General features: G+C 40.1%; 1 protein-coding gene across 4 annotated transcripts in view; it reads right to left on the bottom strand.

Annotated features, from left to right (window-relative positions):
* Positions 1 to 21,990, bottom strand: part of osbpl9 (oxysterol binding protein-like 9) — a 48,659-nt gene that overhangs the window by 12,181 nt on the left and 14,488 nt on the right. The window contains exons 4-9 of one of the 4 annotated variants that reach the window (XM_012877802.3): positions 15,189 to 15,265; positions 8,858 to 8,953; positions 8,305 to 8,352; positions 6,401 to 6,430; positions 6,263 to 6,313; positions 5,755 to 5,793 (exon numbers count right to left, since the gene is read on the bottom strand). In XM_012877802.3, coding sequence (XP_012733256.3) covers positions 5,755 to 5,793; positions 6,263 to 6,313; positions 6,401 to 6,430; positions 8,305 to 8,352; positions 8,858 to 8,953; positions 15,189 to 15,265 — 341 coding nt within the window. Of the gene's footprint in view, positions 1 to 5,754; positions 5,794 to 6,262; positions 6,314 to 6,400; positions 6,431 to 8,304; positions 8,353 to 8,857; positions 8,954 to 9,840; positions 9,928 to 11,843; positions 12,011 to 15,188; positions 15,266 to 21,990 lie in introns of those variants that run through there. The other 3 variants (XM_012877804.3, XM_021324235.2, XM_012877803.3) reach the window with 3 other exon arrangements.

The raw sequence follows: 21,990 nt of genomic DNA, 5'->3' as shown, positions 1-21,990 counted from the left end.
AATACACACAGCTTTTTTAATTTGAGACTTTTTACCACGTGGGCCTTCATATTGACTGGACAACCCATGCGCGCTGGTTATAGATCGCATTATCGGTAGACCTAGGCACTGACAAGAGCAATGCACTGAAACGCCCCATCTAATCCGGACAGATCAATTCCCTTTCGCCCAACGTCCTGGAAAGAATGGCAGGATTAACTTTTGCAATCAATCAACATGAAACCAACCAGGCTGCACGAAAACAGTAAAACCAGCGGGACTAAAACAAGGATCTCTCGAGTGTAAAAACAAGTTTTTGCACTCGTCTCACGGTTTTTGTTGTGAAAAAAATTAGCAACAGATTTTAGATTGATCATGATACTGACAAGAGGATGTGTAGAAAGCCTTATGTAGCAGCATAATCTTCCTAAGATAAAATAAGTAAAATCCAAACTTTAAATTGAGGACATTTAATTTAAAGTGGGGAAAACAACCATTTGTTTATAATTCATTACTTAAATCTTCTAAAACATTTTACATGGATGGAGCCTATAGAGAGGGGGGGGGGGGGGATGTTTGAACACTTCTTTGCATAAACTCTGTAGAGGATCCAGAGCCGTGAATGCGCTCTTCTCTTCAGCTCATCTCGAACGTTTTCTACAGGATTTATGTTTAGGGACAGAGATAGTTATGAAAGAAGGTCATGTTGTGTCTGGTGAACCATTTCTGTGCTGAATTGGCCACATGTCTTGGATCGTTATCCTCCTGAAAGAGCATATTATGACAGAAGTCACCAGATTGTTATTCAAAACGTCCGGGTATTTCAAAAATTTCTTGAGTTCATAGACTAAAAGCTTCCAGGGCCTTTGGTAATGAAGCAGGCCCACAGCATGATAGATCCTCCGCCTCACCTAATAGCTGGTATTGGGGGCTTTTCTACCTATTAATCATTTGTTTGTGGCCAAACACAGCTGGATTTATTTTTTGGTGTCTCATCTGACTAAAAGCACAGGACTCCAATTTAAAGTCCATATAGACTTTAACCAAATTCACAAGTTTATGATTTTAATGGTAGGACAGCAAATGCTTTTTATTTTGTGACACCCAAAGAGCTGTATGATTGTCGAAGAGCGTTTATTTTTTATTTGAAAACCTTTACCATCCTGCCTACTGTGTGTGGTAAAAATGGGCCCTAATGAAATCTAGGGGCAAGTTGCTTAGAGAGAAGGAACTTCAGGACATGTAATATTTATACCACAGAAAAAAAGAAAGAAAGTAATTCCTCATTAGGAGCTCACCATCAACTTTAAAGTTTGAATAAAATAAAGTTTTTTGTTACATTGATTTAGCAGGGATTATGGTACCAATCCATGTGGTCGCAGCAGTTAATCATTTTAAAACACGGGTTGCATTTTTCTCCAGTAAACAAATGTCCTCCAATTAAAAAGGTGGGATTTTTCTTAAATTTTCAGTGTGAGATTTTGTCACAGCAATTCAAGGCTAATTAATGATGGGACTTTTTTTTCAAGCTATTCTCCGTGGGGGAAACAGTTTAACAGTCACTGCGGGAAATTTCACAAATCATGCTGACCCCGATTCAGCTGCAGCTTACCCTCAGGGCTCTTGGTTGCAATAAAAATGGCCTTGTGTCATTACAGGCTGAGAAGCTATTGCTTTAAATTGACTGGTAGCAAATTTTACAGCGTTTCTTCAATGGAAATTCACAGATGATTTGAGAATAACTGAAACCAGCAAGGTGAGCCTGTAACGGAGTTTGTCCTCAGATGACGCTTAGATGAAGAAAAATATGTCCCAATATTTCCCTCCATGATGCTGTTGCTTTTTGTTTTCACATTAGAATAAATCCAACTAAAATGTCTCAAACAGTGATCGGAGCTTGGAAAAGTTTTCCTTTAACAATTGGCCTCGTGTTCACACATTCCTCTTCACGCCTCATCCCCATGCCTTTAAAAAAAAGCAAGTTAACGGCTACTAATAATTGACAAACTGGTCTGGTCAATCTTTGGCCCCTGCAAGCAGGACATGAACCAGGAGGAGATAGAGAGCAGCAGTTTGTCTTCGAGTAAAGTTAAAAACCATGACATGATTCATTTCTTTTTATAGTGAAAGTGATTATCACTGCAGCTAGCAGAGATTTGAAACAATTTTTCATTTTCCCCGTTTGCATTCTTGGTTAAAAAGAATCCCTCAAATTCGCAGCAACTTTCCCACACAGTATAAGACAGACACAGACCACCAAGCATGCTGTTATTGTTTCAAGATGCAGTTTGTTAATCTTTTTTTCCACATTACAGATACAAGGACAACGTGGCATATTTCTAGTAGTAATGAAGCAGCAGACACATCTCAGGCAGACGGCTTAGGACAAATGGAACGAGCAGATATGGTGGTAGACAGAGTTTATGCGGTGCTATTTATAGCACATAATACTTTCCTTAATGACTATGAGATTATATCTGCTATAAGAGCAGACTCCTGCAGTATGAGTAGCGAAGCCTCAGTGGAAATCATGCATCAGGAAAGATACTGGAAATTTTCTGCGCGCTAGACCATTATCCACAAACTGTAGACATTTTCCAAAGCATTCAAAGAGCTTTTAGATTGATTTTCTGCTTCCCTTGCCTTTAATTCTCTTCCAAGGGACGGTTCTCCTTTCTCTGGGCTTTTTTTTTTTTTCGTGGTCCACCTTGTACAGCAGAGATAAGAATGCTAATAAAGAATGCTAATAAAGTTTCTATTACTTGCAATATTATAGAAATCAATTCAAGAGGCAGAGTGGAAAATTCCCACTGTCGCAGTTCCCCATTGACGAATAGAGAATTGATATCTGAAAGCATTGTGTTTACATCTGTGAGGTCTGGAAGACGAGCCTAAATGTACTGAGCAACTAGCCCAATAGATCTGTAAAAGAACCCCAACAAAAGGTTAGAATTTGGCAATCTACAGTCACGTCGGCAAAATTTTTATTCACAGCTATCATCTAAGTCAACAATATTAGTGACAGATTATAATTCATCTCCACTTGGACATGAAGCAGAGCGTGTAGACGGAGAAATCAGTTTACACGCCTAAAGTGATTGCTTTGGAAAACTGATGAGAACAGTGTTAAGTAGGTGCACCGTGTTGGCCTAGAATGTGAACACGGTGCACCTGCAGAGCCAGTAAAGTGCTCTGTGGATGGCTTTCCTGCTATTAGTGCTCAGCAATTCAATAAGCAGGCAGTGTGAGCAGGATCAAATCAATGTTGGATGAGGCTGGCTTTAATTTGCAGGTGAGGTGGTGCGAAACACTCTTAGCTCAGGTATGCAAAAAACAGGCATGCTTTACAGTAACATACAGTGCTTTGAACAAGTATCATAAATCATTAACTTCCACATTTTGTCAAATTACAGCCTCAAACTTCAATGTGCTTTTCTTAATTTTTTTTTTTTACAGTTTGAGCATTGGTGCCGACTTAAAAAAAGCAAAGTGAATCAGAAACCACACAAAGGTCGCAGCTTGCCTTCTGGAGAGGTAAGTTAGATGTTAGCTAATGCTAACCATTATGCTAATGCTACGGAACCTGGCAGCCAGCTGGCAAACACTACAGTTGAAGGTTGGTAATAACAATGGGCGAGCGCAAGTGTGCCACCTATTGGCCAGGAGGAGTTAAACTTGTGGTTATCTCCTTTAATAAACTGCAGCTAGCTAAACAGTTTAATTGCTCAAACCTCACAAGTTGGACAGAGGCAACATTTTCATTAAAACCTTGTGTTTGAGATAGAAATCATTAATTGTTGTTTTTTTTAGCCGCACGATAGACTACACATTATCTGGGGTCTGTCCCAATTCAGGGGCTGCATCCTTCGTGGACCGTGAAAAAGACGTGAAGAGATCGAGTTGTGAATTGGGACGATCTAGCCTTCACCGGCTGTCCCCACCCTTAGCTTAGCGTTACTCATTTCGCCTCGCAACTGAGACCGTGTGAAGCAGCTGTGAAGCTAAACGGAGACCATAGATTACTCCCGTTGCCGCCAACTGTATATAACAGCGGACTGTTGTTATTTTCCCCTTTACATATTCATTATGGCCAACAATCTTATTAATCTAATTCATTAATCAGACAAATGTTTAATTTTATGTTGACTTATACCACTAAAACAAAATTAATTGATGACCAATACCATTTGTGTAATTTAGTAAAACATTTTCCAACTTAAACGCTAACCCTCTAACTTTCTGAGCAAAGCTTAAATCAATAAATTTGTAGATGATAATAATAATAATAATAATAATAATAATAATAATAATAAGTTAACCAAACACATAAATCTCAATTATTTCTCATAGCGGAAAGCGAGCAGGAGTTGAGAAGCAATGTGCCGGGAGAAAGGCCTTCTCTCTCGGCATAGCGAGCCAGCTGGAAGCCGACGAGGCGAGCCGGCTGCGATCAGAGCCCGTCCGAGCACTTCAATCAAGCGATATGTCAACAAACCGGGCAGATATTTTGGTTTAATATAGCTAACTTCTCGCCTAAATACGTTTTAAAAGTTACTTTCTATGTCACAGAAAGCGTAATATATTCAACTTTATTCACAGCTTTTCACTCTCCTTCACCCATTCCCGTTTCTGGTTAAAAAGTTCTCTTCAACCCGCAATGAATCATGGGATAGGATTAGCAATGAAGGATACACCGGACCCATCCTTCAAATCGTGGAAAAGAAGGGACACATTCGGCGACTGCATTTGAAGGAATCTTCATTGCCGCAGTGACGTAATCGGCCTACAAATATGTCTTTCGAAGGACGCAGCCCCTGAATTGAGACAGACTCTTTTTTGCTACAGCAACATTTACCAACATTAATGCATATCACAACTTTTCCCAATCAAGTGTTTGAATTCTGCGCCATTCATTCTGAAAGACCTAAATAAAATCTAGTGCGCCAAATGCAAGTGTTTTCAGATGATCAGTTGTAAAAAAAAAAAAAAAAGAAAAAATGTTAGCTAAGCGTCATTTGTTTATTGGAAATGCCTCGATGTTTGAGAACGACATTAAAGTTTCCGCCTGGGAGAAAACCTCCCAGGGTAACTAAGCTAACGCGCTAGCTGTTATTAGCTCGACCCACATATTCGCCCCCCCTTTTGAACTGCACGACGCAACGCTCCCCGCATTTCTCTCCAATAAACAAACGAAGCTTAGCCACTTCACAATTATACAAAGATTACGTAAAGCCCTACAGTCTCGCACTTGGTTGAACAAGATTGTGTCAGACTATAGGAGGCTGAACACAAATGCAAGTCATGATTTTCATTTCCTTCCTTCCATTTAATATTTAAGCACTATTTTATGTTGGGTGTTCTTAGACAATCTCACTAATTTACACAAAAGTTTGAGGATTTAACATGACAAAATGTGAAACAGTTCAAGGGTTATGGAGACTTTGGTAATGCACAGCATATTATACATGTAGTACAGACTAAGTGTTGAATGCATCCATGCAGACTTTGCGCTGTGATGAAGGATAGTTCCCAACCATTGCTAAAAGGAATTAAATCTCAGATTAAAACAGGAAAGTTTTAATCAAGAAGAGAGCAGCGGCAGACATGAGGGGAAAGAGCTTAAGGTAGAGCGTCTGTCCAAATTAGACGGCATGCTCTAAAAGATCTGATTCATCAGCTTCGCTAAAAGGAGAGGGTACATTATGATAGAAGAGAGAGTTAGAAGTTTTGTTTGATTTCAGTTTTTGTCATGGACAGGAAGATGTTTAAACTTACTATAAGTCCGTTTGCGTGTTGCTGTTCGTTACTTTGGTCCTTAAAATTTTAAGAAGACAGCGTTAGACTGCTTTGGGTACAAAGGGTCAAGAGTCACGTCAAAAAGCATCCTGACTGAGAATCTTAGCCTCCAACGATTCAGTAATTTGCCGTAATCGTTTCATCACACGTTTAATCCTTTCATATAATGTCCCATTTTTCTAAGGGTTAGAAGTTCAAAAAGTAAAAAAAAAAAAAAAAAAAAAAAGTCGCACCAATCAACCACATGAAGCACAAGTAATTGCCCCATTTCCTTTCTTACAGCTGAATGGAACATGTGATGAAACGAACACTGGGCCACACCCTCGTCATCCACCGACCCAGATAGCAACTGTGAGCGGGGAACTACCTTAGAGACCGGACACGGCATACACACCCATGTGCTTTCACAAGAAAGGGATTACAATACAGACAAACGTCATGGCAACCAGCAGAGAAAGGGGCTCAGACATGCAATCAAGCGGCTTACCTTGGCAATCTGCAGAAGAACAATACAGTGCTTGATGGACTCTACCATACTCTGTAGAAGAAGAACAAAAAACAGGACTCTTAGCAAGCAATTGACTTCCAAACTCAGCAGGAAATAGTGTGTAACGTCTTTACTTACACAAGTAGTCTCTTTCAAATTTTCTATTTTCTAACAAAAAAAAAAGAAGAAAACACACCGTTAGAGGCTCCTGAAGGAGGACTGCAGATTTAACCTGATACTCAGGACAGATGAAGGAGCATTCGTAAAAAAAAAAAAATTGAGGTAATGAAGTCAAACATCGCCTGCTTCTTTTCCTCGTTTTATTATTCGATGTATGGAACAACAAAATAATTTCCCACACAAATAGATTGATTTTTTTTTAAATTTTTTTATTTACAGGTTTCAGAGGGCAAATACTACAGCTAAGCCCCTTGAATCTGAACTACAACCCTCAACAATGAGAATCTGGTAAGGACTTCTACAAAGTTTCTGGAAAAAAGCTTTAGTGAGGTTCCTTGCATCAGTTTCCAATGTTAATTACTATAAATTTTCTAGAACTAACGGCTTTATGTCATATCCCACATAAAGGGAGAGGTTTGTAATAATAAATGCTGGACGAACATCAACTAAACAGTCGGCATTTGTCCTGAGATTTGTGTTAAAAGCACAATTTTACCATTTCAGAAGACAAAAGTAAAGATTTAAACCGATCTTAAACAGCTCTGCTAAAAACTGTTTCAACCACACTCACTAACCATCGCAGTTGGGATATTTTAGCTTCTCATTTTGTGAAAAAAAAAAAAAAAAAAAACTGTGACCAACACCTGTCATTTGCTGTTCCTCTCCATTTGTGGTAATATCACATTTGGCTGACATACTTATGAGTCATTTTTTTTATTTAAAGTAAACCTAAAGGTTACCTCCCTTTTTAAATAAATGCAACTATCAGCAGCAGAAAGGGTTGACGAAGGCATAAAAAGTGAAAATGATGACTGCATTTCAAACAAATGTACACAACTTTAATGTAAATACATGCTAAAAACAAGTGGTATCAAGCCTAGATGTTGGCATCCCTGGTAAAGATGTGTACAAATATTTTACTGCAGTAGCATGAATGCTCCAGTAAAATATGTTTATTTAAGCACATTTATTTTATGGAAAAACATTTCTCTGTTGAGAAAATTTCCCATGATTACTGCAACCACTGACAATTCTTGTAAAATAGAACTGAAGCATTTTTCTAAATACATACTTTAAGTTGATAAAAAAACTTAATTGGTAATCCATGACTTCCTATTTCCCTAATGTATTTCACACGGATCAGAGCAACCCTTAAAAATGGGAAAGGCAGGAGAACATGATATTGTAGAGAAGCAGATATGCTGAAGGGGATCATAAGGGAGGCTCACATTAACAAAAAAAAACAATTATACCACTCCTTGTTAGAGAACTGTAGCACATATTTCAGAGTGAGGTTATGCTACTGCAAGAAAAGATTATATTTTTACATTTTGTGCACATATTTATCAGGATTTTCTGGAATTTTTTTTTTATTAAATCCCCACAAAAAACAAAAAGATATTGGTTCATCTCTGATGCAAGTAAACATCAAAAATATAATCTAATAAGTTGTGACTTCTACATTTTAATCTTTTTTCTGCATTAAAAAGGCATAGAAAAATGTTGTAACTGGTCAGAAGATGAGTCCACATGCTGCAATTTACCTTATAAATAAGCCAATTAAATATTTCTCTTGCATTTTAAACAAAGTGACCAGAGGTCTTACGGACAACCTTTCAGCAAAGGACAATTTTTGGTTAAATGTTACAATCAAATTGACCATGCAAATACCTCATAATAGTACATGCTTTATTGTTTTTTTGATCAAAGCAACCGACCAGCCTGTAACAGGCAACCAGACAACCAGACCTCATCTGCACAGGAGTGACAGCCCCCAAATTACATTTAGTAATGTGGCAGGGGTCTAATGAAAGCAAAAACAAGGGAGCAAAGGCCCGAGACGGCACACTGCTGGTACTCACCCTGCGCGATTCATCCTCTTTGCAGTCCTTGATCTTCTCATCAAACAGCTGTTTGAGAACAAGAGATGAAACGGTGGAAAAAGGGGGACAGATGAGAGACATTTCCAGTCAACGGAGTATTCAAAATCATCACGCAGACAATCTGCAGCCTGCAGATCATTTTACATAACATGGCGACACAAAGGACCCGTGAAGTGTTTTTATTAAGACAAAGGGTGTTAAATAAAACCACTTGAGACTTTATGCAGCTGCGGGGCTTTTTGCCCTGTCATCGTGTTACCAAAAATCTGTGTTTTGTCAGACTTCTGTTTTAAAAAGGAGATCCAATTCATCAAGAGAACAAACAAATTACAGTATAAAGCGACGCTTTGCTTATGAAACAACATGATCATGATCACTAGTAGATTCTCAAATAAAGTTATTCTAACTGGATCAAAAATTCATCAAATAAGAAATGTGATAATTTTCTCGGCCTAGTATTTGAAGTCAGAGGCAGATTGTCACATCTCTGCCAAAAAAATAAAAACCTCCCAGCTTGGATGCCACATCCTACCTTCAACTGGTCGATTAGGATCTGTAGGTAGGCGTCAGCCTCGGCTAGCTTCTTGTCGAAGTCTTGCACACTCGGAACGAGTCCCGTCTCAGCCTCCTGCGGACAGGAAAAACAAACCAAGCTATTAATGCAGCCTCTACAAGACTTGTGCTGAAAGCCGTGCTAGTTTTTGCATATTCAAAGTGCAATGTGCAGCCAGCATCGATGACCAAGAGCCGTCCATTCACAAAATAATGACTCGGCTCTATCGTCTCATGACCAGACGGGTTTTGCACACGGGTGCAGAGAATGGTAGCAGCATCAACAGTTCAGGGGAATCTTCCAGCAATGCGGAGTACTACGTGAAATACAATGCCAGGTTTATTGTTTAAAGGCGACCCGGCATGAAAAACCAACATATGCGACAGCCCACATTTGTCAGGCTTCAACAAAACTGAAAAACCAAGAGAGCGACGCGGCTGCAGAGCTGAGCCGCAGAGTGTGCAAATGGGCTGAGGCGCACTCAGATTCATTGTTTGTTAATTAGTTTCCCCTAATAGCATCTAGTCTCCACGTATGCACGCACACAGAGAACCCTTCATTACATAAGATCCATTAAAAGGCAATTAATGAACTACTGGCAAAAACAAACAAGCATGAGTTTCTATTCGTCCAAGTGAATCCACGCATCAGGGACAAGCAGGAAAATGGCCTGACAAGCAAAAATACAAGCTTGGGAAAAAAAAAAAAAGCTACATAGTCTGAACACCCAGATTTAGCACGAGAGAAAACAATAACCTCTCTACATTAGACCGCCCAGCTGATGACTAATGCAGCGTGTGTCAGAGCGATTCACAGCTAACCCTACAGCAGTCCGTCTGATTAAAAAAAAAAAAAAAAAAAAAAAAAAAGAAGGAACAAACCCTTCCACAGAAATGGTGTCAGGAGTAAATGGGAATCGACTAAATCTTAAATCCTCTTAGAAAATCAAGCTCTTATCAAACCATTGTGAGAGCAGCTGTCTTCGCCTTGGACTTGCTGCGTGGCATATTCCTCCCATCTCCTCTTCCTACTGGCCGCAATTTCATGGGAAAGTGCAGAAAAGCCATCAAACCGGAGCAAAACATTAACATCTAGCCGGGCCTGACGACTGCTTAAGTTTTAACACGTTAGGTTTTAAAGAGAGCAAAGTCTCTTCTGCAGCCCTGAAGCATGCAGTTAACAGGACAATCTCCCCCGAAAGGATCAAAGGTGCATGCTTTGTTAGCTCAGCGTGGCTCCAAAAGAAGAAAACTGTCTGCTGGGAAAACAAAAAAACCCCAAAAAAACAACAAAAAAAAGAGCCAAAAATTTAAATATTAAAATAAGAATGACGACAATGAGTCAGATTTTTCCAGTAAGGTGTGATGACTGAACTTGAAACCTACAGGGATGAATACACAACCGTGCAAAAATGGCCTCGGGTGACAAAACAAGCAGAGGCGGTGAACTAAAGTTACCTGGTATGAAAGACGGGACCTTGATTGTGTGTATAATATTCAGATAAAGCCACAACTTACACTAGTACAGACATGATCCCACTGGTTAAAATGTCAAAAAAAAACTGTAGAAAAATAAAACCTCATATCAGCACATTTATTCTGTGTATTTAAAAAAATAAAATAAAAAAATCAGCAATGGTTTAATTAATGGGCACGCTTAAAAGCTTAAAGCTAAATGTAGTTGTTGATCGGTTCTTGTGCAGTGAAAGCGGGATCTTGTTGTCACATGGCAACTACAACAATTATTACACACCATCAACAGGACAACCATCTGCTATGCTGAGAAAATGCAAACATGTGGCGTTTCCTGAACTCCACTGGGGCTGTGAGCTTTGGCCAGGCGAGACCGAGATTAAGCTTTTTGGCACCAAATACTCCAGATGGGCTTGTTGTGAAACAAAAGGACAGATATGGAGATACGCTCCTCTTTTAACCACTTTATACGTACGGTGGAGGATCAGTGAGGCTGTGGGCCTGGATCCCTTCCAGAGGTCTTGATTGTGTTATACACAGAGATTTGCAATTAAAAGATGACTTAATCTACAGATATGCTGAAGCTGGATCGTTGTTGGGTCTTTCTGCAGGATAGCGAGGCAAAACATGTCCAGCGAACCATTTCTGCATTTATTTGGCCAACATTTCACAACTACATACTTTTTCACTCCTCAGTTTTCTATACATGAGGAATTTGAAATTTTAGACAATGTATTCATACTCTTTTTGTAAAGAAAAAAAAAGCTTTTCTTCTTGTCAAAGAGGCTAAAAGTAGAAATTAAATTATGAATGTTTTGCTATAGAAAGAACCAACACATTTTATTCAGTGGGTACTGGGAAAACTTTATCATCTATAATGTTTTCTGGAAGGTTTCTCAGCTCGGGACACATTTTATACGGATGGTTAAAATGGCTCTTTGGACTACAAAGGTTGCTGACCCCTGTCATAAGCATGTGACAACAGACCTATATAGGTCAGGACGATGAGGCATCCGCGGCTAAAGCAAAAACAGGGTCGTAAATCAACATGGTGTCCCCTATTATTATGCTGCGAACTAAATCTCTTGTTTAGTCAACAGGCACGATGGCGGGGAAGTCGGGTTGGTTCAGGAACGGAAAGCCAGCTGCCGGCGGCGCGGTTTGTAAACAGCCGCCGCACGGCCACGTCACTCCGTCGCCGTTCCAGAAATATTCCCCAGACGTCTGCACCTCCGCTCCCACTCGTTGCCCACCGCCCAGACTCCTCATCCCCGTCCCAACAGAGGGAGCCTTTCAGAGCAGAGACGCAAACTTAAGACCGCCCGACCAATCACTCGTGGTTCCACAAAACAACGCTCCCCCTCCCCTTCACCACGTATTTATCTTTCCACCCTGTGTGACCCACTTTAAAAACGCTGCTGCCCCAGCGGCGCTCGGCGGATGATCGAGTTGTGTTGTTTTTGTGTGTGTGTGTGCGTGTGTGTTTTACTTACAGGGCGCCTCGCTCCAATGAACATGCTGCATCAAAGCTTGTGCGTCTCTCAGGCCATTTAGCCTGACACAAGCCTTTTCCCCTCCTCCTCCGCCTCAGTTATGAGGTTTTTTTCCCCCTCCCAGCAGCGACAAAGCATGAGCTCCAGAAAGGTTAGCATTATTTCTCCCCCCCTCCTCACACACAGAAACAAAGATCCTCCTTCTCCTTGAGATCGTGCCGCTAGTCTGGATACGATATACTCTTTTAGCAGCAGGTATCAGCTGACCGTTCGGTACGAGGCAGACACAGCTGAGTTAATCCAGGACCCTCCCCTGCCAGGAAGGGCACACTTCCTCTCTCACAGGCAGAAGAAGAAGAAAAAAAAAACCCCACACAGCAGACAAGCACTAAGAGCAACTGTGATTGGCTGCAGCAGCAGAGGCAGATGTGCCGTCGATCAAGCAAGCAGATCCGGGATTGGTTAGTGCTGTCCCCGTGATCGCCCGACAGCATGAATGCACATGTGTGTGTGTGTGTGTGTGTGTGTGTGTGCGCGTGTACACACGTAGCACATCAGATCAGAGGGATTTACCATAAAGGGAGGAGGGAGGGCAGCAGACAGAGGGAGGTAAGGGAGAGGGCAAACGGCAAGGTTGACTATGAGGATGAAAGGGAGGAGAAGATGAGCTGAAAGCACCGCGTACAGACAGGGGATGGAGGGATGGTTTGAATTTAAGGGACAGGGACACAAAAATAAAAAAAAGACAGTATAAACCAGGCTTTGAAATAAACGTTTGACTTGACACATTCTGCTCTGACACCATCCGTCACGACGGGAGGTTTCTGCGTTTCTTTAGCCGAAGGTTGTAAAAAGTCGCTTATTTAGTGCCAACAACCAGTTCAATGTTCAGCTCACATATAGTAAATTTAGCTAGATGATGTGACGCGTCACAGGGCAGGGACGGCTCGGATGCACAGCTCCTCAGATAAAATCATTCCTTTGCAACATTATTATTATTATGCATAGTGCCCCCTGCATTATAAAGTATTTATCAATATGGATTCATTACTTTCATTTTTAATTACACCTAAATTACGGCGATGTTTTCTTTGATCTAGTTTTGAACTGGAATTTTTTTTTATTTTTTATATATAATCATGTGATAATATTTATTTGCTATTAAAATTATGTTTTATTTTCCCTGGATGAGGTGGCCTAAATCACATTGCGTTTCCCTAAGAATATGCCAGAACAAACGACACTCAACCATCTTATGTTACACTGACAATAGTCAATAAAAATTCAGCTGAGTTTTATTTTCTGTATGCCAAGGTGGCAGATTTATGTTTTGCTACCAGTTAAGGAGGTTAAAGGTTGATTGATTACTTCCCTCTCTAATAATCATATTTAATACGCACCATCTGACTGCATTTGCGAGCAGTTTTGCACCATCTTTTAAAATCCCGTCACCTCACCTGCACCGCCTTTGTTAAAATATTTGACAGCCAAGTTTCCAAAAAAGCATCTTTTGGTCTGGTGATGTATGTGACGAGTCAAAGTGTCTTTGTGATCAAGCACTCTAAGAAGTAGGTTCTCCTGTAGTCAAATACCATTATTATCAAAGCAAAAACTAATCTGAAACACAAAATCTGTATTTATTTTGGCTGCTTTTACACAATCAGTAAAGTTGCAAAGTTAAAGGTTTTCTTAAAGCAGCTTTAACGCTTCGTTCTGTGCAGGTCGTGCGGCTGCAGCGTGGCTGCTCCCACCATGCTGACCGAAGAAGACGGCCATGACGACAAATTGAAACACCTTTCAGCAAACATCGATTCCCAGCAAATCCAGAAATACTCCGATATGTAACACCAGTCACAACTCAGTGGGAGAGACTGGATCCTGCCTTGAACGGCAAACATTACCAACTGCCTGCCTGCTCCATGTGGGAAAACAGGTTAATCCTAGAAGTGTCAAATGTAATGATAGCTCTTAAGCCTAGGGTGGGGGAAAAACAAAAAAAAATAGGTCAATATTGAATTATGGAATAAAAGGTGAGCTGTTCGGTTCATCAGTTTTGAGACGTGCGTTAATCACCAGTCACTCTTGAAATGCAGCACGTGTGATAAAGGGCAAGAAAGCTCTGCAAAAAATGTATTCCTACAACCTTTATTTACACTTCATTCACATTTTCTGGCTGTAAAATTGTGTTACATTACAACCATGAATTGCATATAGGCCAAAAAAGCTCCTGTTCGTTCTTATCTGAACAGAACACACGGCAAACCGGACACCTTATGACCTTTCTCTCAACAATGGCTATATTTTTACCCACTGGCCAGATTTGTGGACAGTACAGTAGTCTTCCTTTCAGGGGAGTCTCTCACCTGGGCTCTGGGTCTTTGCAGCTCCTCCAGAGTTACCATGAGCCTCTTGGCTGCTTCTTCTTGTAGGAACGGTCAGTTTAAGTGAAGCGTTATAACCCGTCCAGGGACTGCAGATGCTAATTAGCTTGTGCTCTCTGGTACCGTGCCTCAAACAGTGACATTTATGTTTAAACTGCACACGACCCCTTTTTAAATAAAGTTCATACTACGATGTCTCGGTAGGTTTGCAGTTATGAGGCCTTTAAGGGACAGCTGTATTTATATTAAAATATATATAGGAGGCCATTTACTAATCAGATGACTTTTGAAGGGAATTTGTCAAGTGGTTTCATTTAGGGGTATTAAGAATAAAGGAAGCCAAATACAAATACACACACCACACTTTTAAGATTTTATGTGTTAAAAATTGAAAAATTTTACAATTTTTGTCTCAGCTACACAATTTGCTCAACCTAGTGCAGGACGATATGGACCAAAAATAATATCTCAATACTTTTAGGCTGAATGTCGATATACGATATTGAGCTCAATACGTTTTTCTTTGTAAACATCAAAAGGCGTCTCTGAATCAAAGCTTCATCCCAAATGTCTCACAGGCACATTTTTTTTTAACAAACAGCTGTAGATAAATATGAGAAACAGCTGAACAATAACCTACTGGAATACATAGTATAATTATAACGCAACATAGATCATCTCGATACAAATGATATAGTCCTAACTTATCTCTTAAAAAAACAAAACAAAAATAAAACAATCGCAATATTTTTTTAAATCTCGATATATTGCCCAGCTCTACAGCACAACCCTTCCAGCACTGAGTTTGTACTAGTGTTGTTAAATGTGAAAGCACAGCTTGTTTAGTCTAAAGCAAACTACCCACAATGAAGCCTACAGGCATCAAGGACCCCCACAGCAAAATGAGCTTTTTGCCCATCGACACACATCCACACATATAGAAACAAGGACGTTTGCTACATACCTGAAGCTGAAGGGTGTGACGGAGGATGGTTCCCTCTAAGGCGTGGATCCACTTCTCACGTTCGTCTGCATCTCGAGCTGAGGGCACAGAAACACACCCTGTGAGCCATGCTTTCCATAAAAGACGTGACTAGAAGCAGAGTTTGAGTCGTGCACCAATGACACCAGGACGCAAGACTGAGATGATATGAACACTGGGGACAGAAATGGAAACTATAGAAATACTAAACGTGATATTTCACGGATGAAAGGAAAACATAAGCTGCATTCACAAGATCTGTTTTTTGTATTTTTCAGCTCTCACTAATGCAGAATAGCCAATGCAAATAAAAAAAATTGACTAAACTGACTTCCATGTTTTCCCAGACAGCAATTTCTAGACTTTTCCGGTACTTATTTGTATCGTTCACAAAAGCTGAACTAAACACATTTACCTCGTCTGATTTTGTGCATCACAAACCACAACCAATTCAGCCGTGTTGTAAAGGGCTATTTCACAGCTTCCTGGCATCTCAACCAACTTGGACCCATTTTGTCAGACTTACACAGGATTATCCTTCAAAAAACAGCACAGATCCTTTAAAAAAGGACAGTTTATGATCTGTGACTTTCATTTTGTTAAGCATCACAAAACGAAGGATATTGAGTGCTTCAAACCTTAAACATTTTAACGGTTCAAAACTCAGATTGAAAAAAAGTTTAGGGGGGGAAAAAAGAAAATTTTTAATGTTTTGTGGCACTAGTAAGCTTTATTGAAATGGTCCAGGGATTAAACAGCAGACAACTGCGTTAAGGACTGTAGCCTCTGCATATGGCGCTTCAGGTCATTTCCTGTAAAGATGCTACAGTGCAGTTAAGGCACATGTCGTTTGTGCTCAAATCCAAGTTAAGTTGCGAGTATTTTCAAATATAACCAAGTCTAGTCGTCAACTCAACACCTTCACCTTTGCCACTGAGTGACGTTTCACATCAGTCACCAAAATAAGCAATAAGTGTGAAATAAGCTTCATTTTATGATGAGGTAACACCAAGAATGTTGTTCAAAAATACACCTATTTTTTAGAAAAGAATATTTTTATCCTTAAATAAATGTAAAGACTTATCCAGAGCTGGAAAGATATTCGATGAAATTCTAGACTTTAAAGACCTGAATACAGCTAAGCCCACAGAACCAGGCGGGCCTCTTCCTCCTGCTTTCAGTATCTCACTCTGACACACGGCCTTATTATTTACCACATGCACAAAAATCAAACAGAGTGAGATACATTCACGCACTTGATGTTAATTTGGAAGATTTCAGTTTTCCTCAGCTACAAGCCCTAAAGTCTGTTTCAGAAAATTTTAATATATCAACTCCAAAAAAAAAGACAATGTTAATACGGAAATGTTAACTTATGCATTCATAATCGGTGAGCAGACTGCTGACTTGTCCCACAGAAACTGCCCTCAACAAAAAGGAGAAGCCACCAAACTTCATTGCTAATAAAGCCGACTGTCTGCGATCGTTTTCTTATGCAAGAACACTCATGGAAAGTTAAGTGGAAGGAAAATGTTTCTCCAGCATAGAATTCAGGGTTTTCATCAAATGAAACCCAAAAACCAATAAAAAAAAAAGATAATGATAAAATGACCAGATTTAAGGTCTTTAAAAATATATCCATCTGTAAAAAGTATATACAACCCACGCAAGTTTCCCTTCAAGAACTGAGTTAAATAAATTAACTTTAAAATTTATTGATAAACCACAAACATGTTTTACTTTTGTCACACCTCCCTTCTCTATTTCCTTTCTGTCTGCAGCCTCAGCGCACAGAACAGACTGCAAGTGACATTAAACAATGATCCTGATCAAGCTCTGGTACATGCAGGGCTCATTGCACAGCCTCCCTGGTATTATCCACCTTTCATGCATGTTGTTGTCCTTGAAACGTTTCGCTGAGCTGCAGCATTTCTGTGTTTATATATTATCCTAAAACGGCATCAACAAGTTTCACACCGCTGTAACTTGCCCCTACACTGTCTGAAAAAAAAAAAAGAAAAAAAAAGTGTAAGGGTCATCTTTCACTCAAATGAAAGCAAGACCACAACAGATGAATGTGCAAGCCACGCTACAGCTGGAAAGCTTTTAAAGACATTAAAAAAAGGCAGCTGAGCCTCACTCCAATCCACTCAGACGCTGCCTCAGTGGCCTCTCACTTTCCCACCCTTCGCCAAATAAGACTCGCCAAAGAAGCAGATTAGGGTAGCTAATATCATTTAGCTGCTATTCACGGAAGAGACAAGACAGTGGCACGGGGCATTCAAGAAAAACAAAGAACCAAGCTGCAGGAAATGTTCTAGTCCGTGTTTTACATCCACTCTACAAATTACTTTCAGAGGTAGGCGTTTGCACAGACACGCTGCGTAGCTAAAACGCACACACCTACATGTTTGCCGTCCACCATTAACAACAGCTGCGCGAGAAGAGGCACCGTTGACCCGCAGTTACTTATTCAAACAGATTGTAGGTCATTTAAACATTTACTTGAAGACAAGCCAAAGATTTATAACACTGACCCAAGGATCCAGTAACCTGCTGAATGCCAGTCAAACATTTCAGGTGCTTATCACAAGGCAACAGGGCTTCCATTGCACCAATATGCAGGGATTGTGACATTAAATAGGAAACAAAAGTCAACAAGTTCATTTTTTTTTTCGTCTCAGCAACTCACTAGAGCTTAAAGCTTTAAATCTGGAAGAATGTAAGGCAGTCTTAAGGTCCAGCTGCACAGTAGTGCCATAACAAGAGGACTGTGTGCAGAGTAAACTCAATTACTCTGGGCTCTGATGCTGCACTGATAATGAAAAGTACACCGAGACTTTCAGAAAAAAAAAAAAAACACACAGAGGAGGGACTGTGCAAAACAAGAGAACCAGAAGAGGCTGAAAATACGCTAGAAGACCCGAATGCTGCTGCTGCTAAATCAAGCATCGAATCTCAGCGTTCAGCTTTGCTTCAACGTGTCCCTACTGACAGCAGATCCCATTTCAATAGGCAGCATGAGGAACCGATACTGCACAAGCAGAAGAACACATCTGAGAAAAAAAAAAAGGGTCAATGTCATTCGTCACATGATGCAACTCATCTCACCACAAACGACTGGCAAAAGCACACTGGTGCGGTTAAAACGACAGCTCAGGTATTAAAACACAACGCCAGACTTAGAGTCTAACATAAACCCTTGAAGAAAGAGTGTAAGCATTATACAGATAAACCTTTGTAACATGTATAAACCTGCATTTACATATTCAGTTTGACGCTCATTACATTTTACAAAAAAAAGTTTATAACTATAACTTGGTCATGTCAGTTTAATTAAAACCGTCTAAAGCTCACAAGTTGACCCTATCAGATTTTAAATCACCAATTTACTCTTCTTTGGCAAAAGATGGAATATATTTATGAAATTATTTTTGGGGTTTTTAAAACAGTTCACGTTCTGACCCAGAAATAAAAGCAGCCACACGTAAGCCTTTTGCAATAAGCAATGAATCAATTAAATGTAATTAAGGCCCAGTCCACACGTATGCCGGGTGTCTGGGAAAAGGACATAAGGGTGTCCAAACACGATGTCACATGTGCGGCCATTGTTATAGGCTGGGCCACAGAGGGAAGTAAAAAATAAATGCTGTCAAAGAGGTGCTAATTTCTACGATGGTGTTGTGATTTTGGTTGTTTGGAATATGTGTCTAATCAATGTTAAACAGTATAAATTATCAAACCCATAACATCGCTGGTCGTTTATTTCCTGTTTTCAACTCTGTATTGAGACTTTTCCCAGCATGCAACCTTAATGATGCGTTCTCCTTGTTTAGCATCCAATATGGCTGACGAGCATAAAGACTGTAGTGAAAGTCGTAGTCATGAATTCTTCATTAGCCCTTCTCTGACAGCTTGTGTTATATAAAGCCAAAGTAACTAGCAGTATTTTACAACCTCTCATTGTGAAGATATTGCTATTGACTTGATTTACCAGTCAGTGGTTAACACAAACAACTGGAAAATCTCGCCGTTTCCCTACTTACAACTACAATGTTGGTACATCAACCTCTCTTAACTCAGTCCAATACAAATCCAACGCATCATAACCCCATTGCCATTCAAAAACACATCTCATCAATTATTAGAGCATTTTAAGAAAAAAATGTATTTTCAACAATTGTATAACCAACTACTTCAAAGAGAACAAGACTTACTAGATATACAGCATCTTTTTCTGGAATTTAAATTGCAATAATATGCCAAAAGGCTCTACTATATTCATCATTCCTTGAACAACTGCACTGAAATCTTATGCAGGCAACTGCTGAGAAAGCATTTCTGTGACTGGAGCCGTCACTGCGTATACGACTGCTGCAGTTTGTGCGATTAGCTCTGGAACCAGCACCAGTTTGGGGGGGTTTCGTGTACAGATGTCATGCTGCTGATTGTTTAAGCCACTGAGACTAAAGGACACTGTAAACCAAGGCAGGTTGCCAGCATTCTAATGTTCTTACAAACTAATACTAAAACAACATGAGTTAACAGCGTCGGTAATGAATGCTTTTTTTCGAAAAAAGGCTTCAACTAAAGTGTCGGAGGCTGAGGCTCCCATTACATTTCATTTCCTTTTGCCTGCTGCGGTATTTTCTATAAAGCTGCACTCCCTTCACCCAAAATAGCTCTGTTAGTTATGAAATGTGTTTCCTTTTCCTTCTCCCAAGTACCGGAAAAGCTATGATCCAGTTTCGAACCCTCTGCTCTTCCAGGAGTTTGCACAGATCAAACTGTCGAGACCAGAACCTTAAAGCTACCCAAGTGAGCTGCAATGCAAATAGTCAACGCCGTTTTGATGCCCCTCAAACTTCTTCCCATTTAGCCCCATGACGGCCACAAAGCTCAGTGTATTTTCATGGGATTTTGTAGACCAACACAAAGTAACACAATATTGTGAAGTGAACAAGAACGATCCATGGTTTTCTGAACTTTTAACAAATCTAAATCTGAAAAGAGTGATGCGCGTTTGTCGTCTTTACTGCGACACCAATAAATAAAATCCAGCGCAAACAGTTACTAAATAGGGTCTACCTGTATTTGATTTCATTTGAATAGAAATACAGCAGCTGTGTAAAGGCCTCAAGGGTCTGTTAGAAAACACGTCACAGAAATGAATCAACCCATCATTCGCAATTGGACGGAGAACGGCACAACTACAAACCTAACAAGACATTTTGTTTAGTGGTATCAGAGCAAAGTGGGGTGAATGTAAACGCACAACACACCTTTGAGGGTTTTACATGCAAAAAACCCAGACCAACCACCTCCACCTCAGTGACAACTCTTTCCATACACGAGAGAGATGTTAAACTCTTCAGAAGACAGACATTTTTAACACCTCACTAACAACATGTCACGTGCCGGCCTGCTTCAAATCCTCCACCATCATCCCTTTTCCCAAGAAGCCAAGGACAACAGGACTTAATGACTTTAGACCTGTCGCTCTGACCTCTGTGGTTATGAAGTCCTCTGAGCGCCTTGTGCTTTCACACCTAAAAGAAATCACCGACCCCCTCCTGGACCCCCTACAGTTTGCCTACAGAGCCTACAGGTCTGCAGTCGACGCTGTCAACCTGGCCCTTCTCCACATCCTCCATCACCTGGACTCTGCAGGAACCTACGCCAGGATCCTGCACTGCAAAAAGAGAACTAAAAATAAGTAAATTTTTCTTGAAATGAATGTATTTGCCCTTGATTTGAGCAGGTAAATAAGACTATTTGCCAATGGAATGAGTATTTTTACCCCTAAAATAAGATAATAAACTGCACTTGAAATAAGACAATGGACATGAATTGTTCCTATTTTGAGTGCATAAATCTTATTCCATTGGCAAATAGTCCTATTTACCTGCTCAAATCAAGGAAAAATACTTTAATTTCAAGAAAAAATGTCTTATTTTTAGGTCTATTTTTGCAGTGTGTTTGTGGATTTCAGCTCTGCCTTCAATACAATCATCCCATATCTGCTTCAGGAGAAGCTCTCCCAGCTGAATGTGCCCGACTCAAACTTTTAATTGACCCCCCCCCCCCCTCCCATCTCACCACACAGCTATCGTCGATATATATTGTCATCGATTTATCGTCCAGGCCATAGACGAGTATAAACCTAGCTTGAAGAAAATGGGATGCAGAGTACCAGGAAACAAAATAAAAAGGAGAAAAACAATGAAATAAAAAGGTCAGGCAAAAAGACAGCGACATGATGGAAATGATGAGAGTGACAAGAGATGGACGGGCACAACGGACAAACTGAAGTGAGCAAAGTGGGAGAAGGTCTTTCAGGCATCTATAATGCACTGCTGGGGGAGCGGCCCTGATGAATTATGGATGATCCTCTAAATAGCGAGAGAACAGGTCAGTACGGTGGTCTGCAGGCTCTTAAAAATGTTTCACCTTGCAACTAAAAATACATAGGAAAAAAAAAAATTAAATTATGAAGAACGCTGAACTAGAGTTACAAAGAGTTGAACAGCAGCAAATGGAAATTAAATTCTGCCTAAGGTCTATTCTTCTTTCTAAAGCATCCTCATTCTGTCTGCAGTGCTGCTGCACTCCTCCTCACACAGTCAATACCCAAAACACCTTGCCCACGCACATATGCAACGGCATACAAGCATGCAGGCATTTATACATATTTATATATAGTAATAGAAAGATACATAAATACACACACCCAGACAGCACTTCCCTCCTGAGAGACTTGCTGCATAAAATGACAGATCTTTTT

This window comes from Fundulus heteroclitus, chromosome 9, assembly GCF_011125445.2.
Source record: "Fundulus heteroclitus isolate FHET01 chromosome 9, MU-UCD_Fhet_4.1, whole genome shotgun sequence".
Classification (NCBI taxonomy): domain Eukaryota; kingdom Metazoa; phylum Chordata; class Actinopteri; order Cyprinodontiformes; family Fundulidae; genus Fundulus; species Fundulus heteroclitus.
The sequence above is the reverse complement of the archived record's forward strand: the minus strand, read 5'-3'. Positions and strand labels throughout refer to the sequence as shown.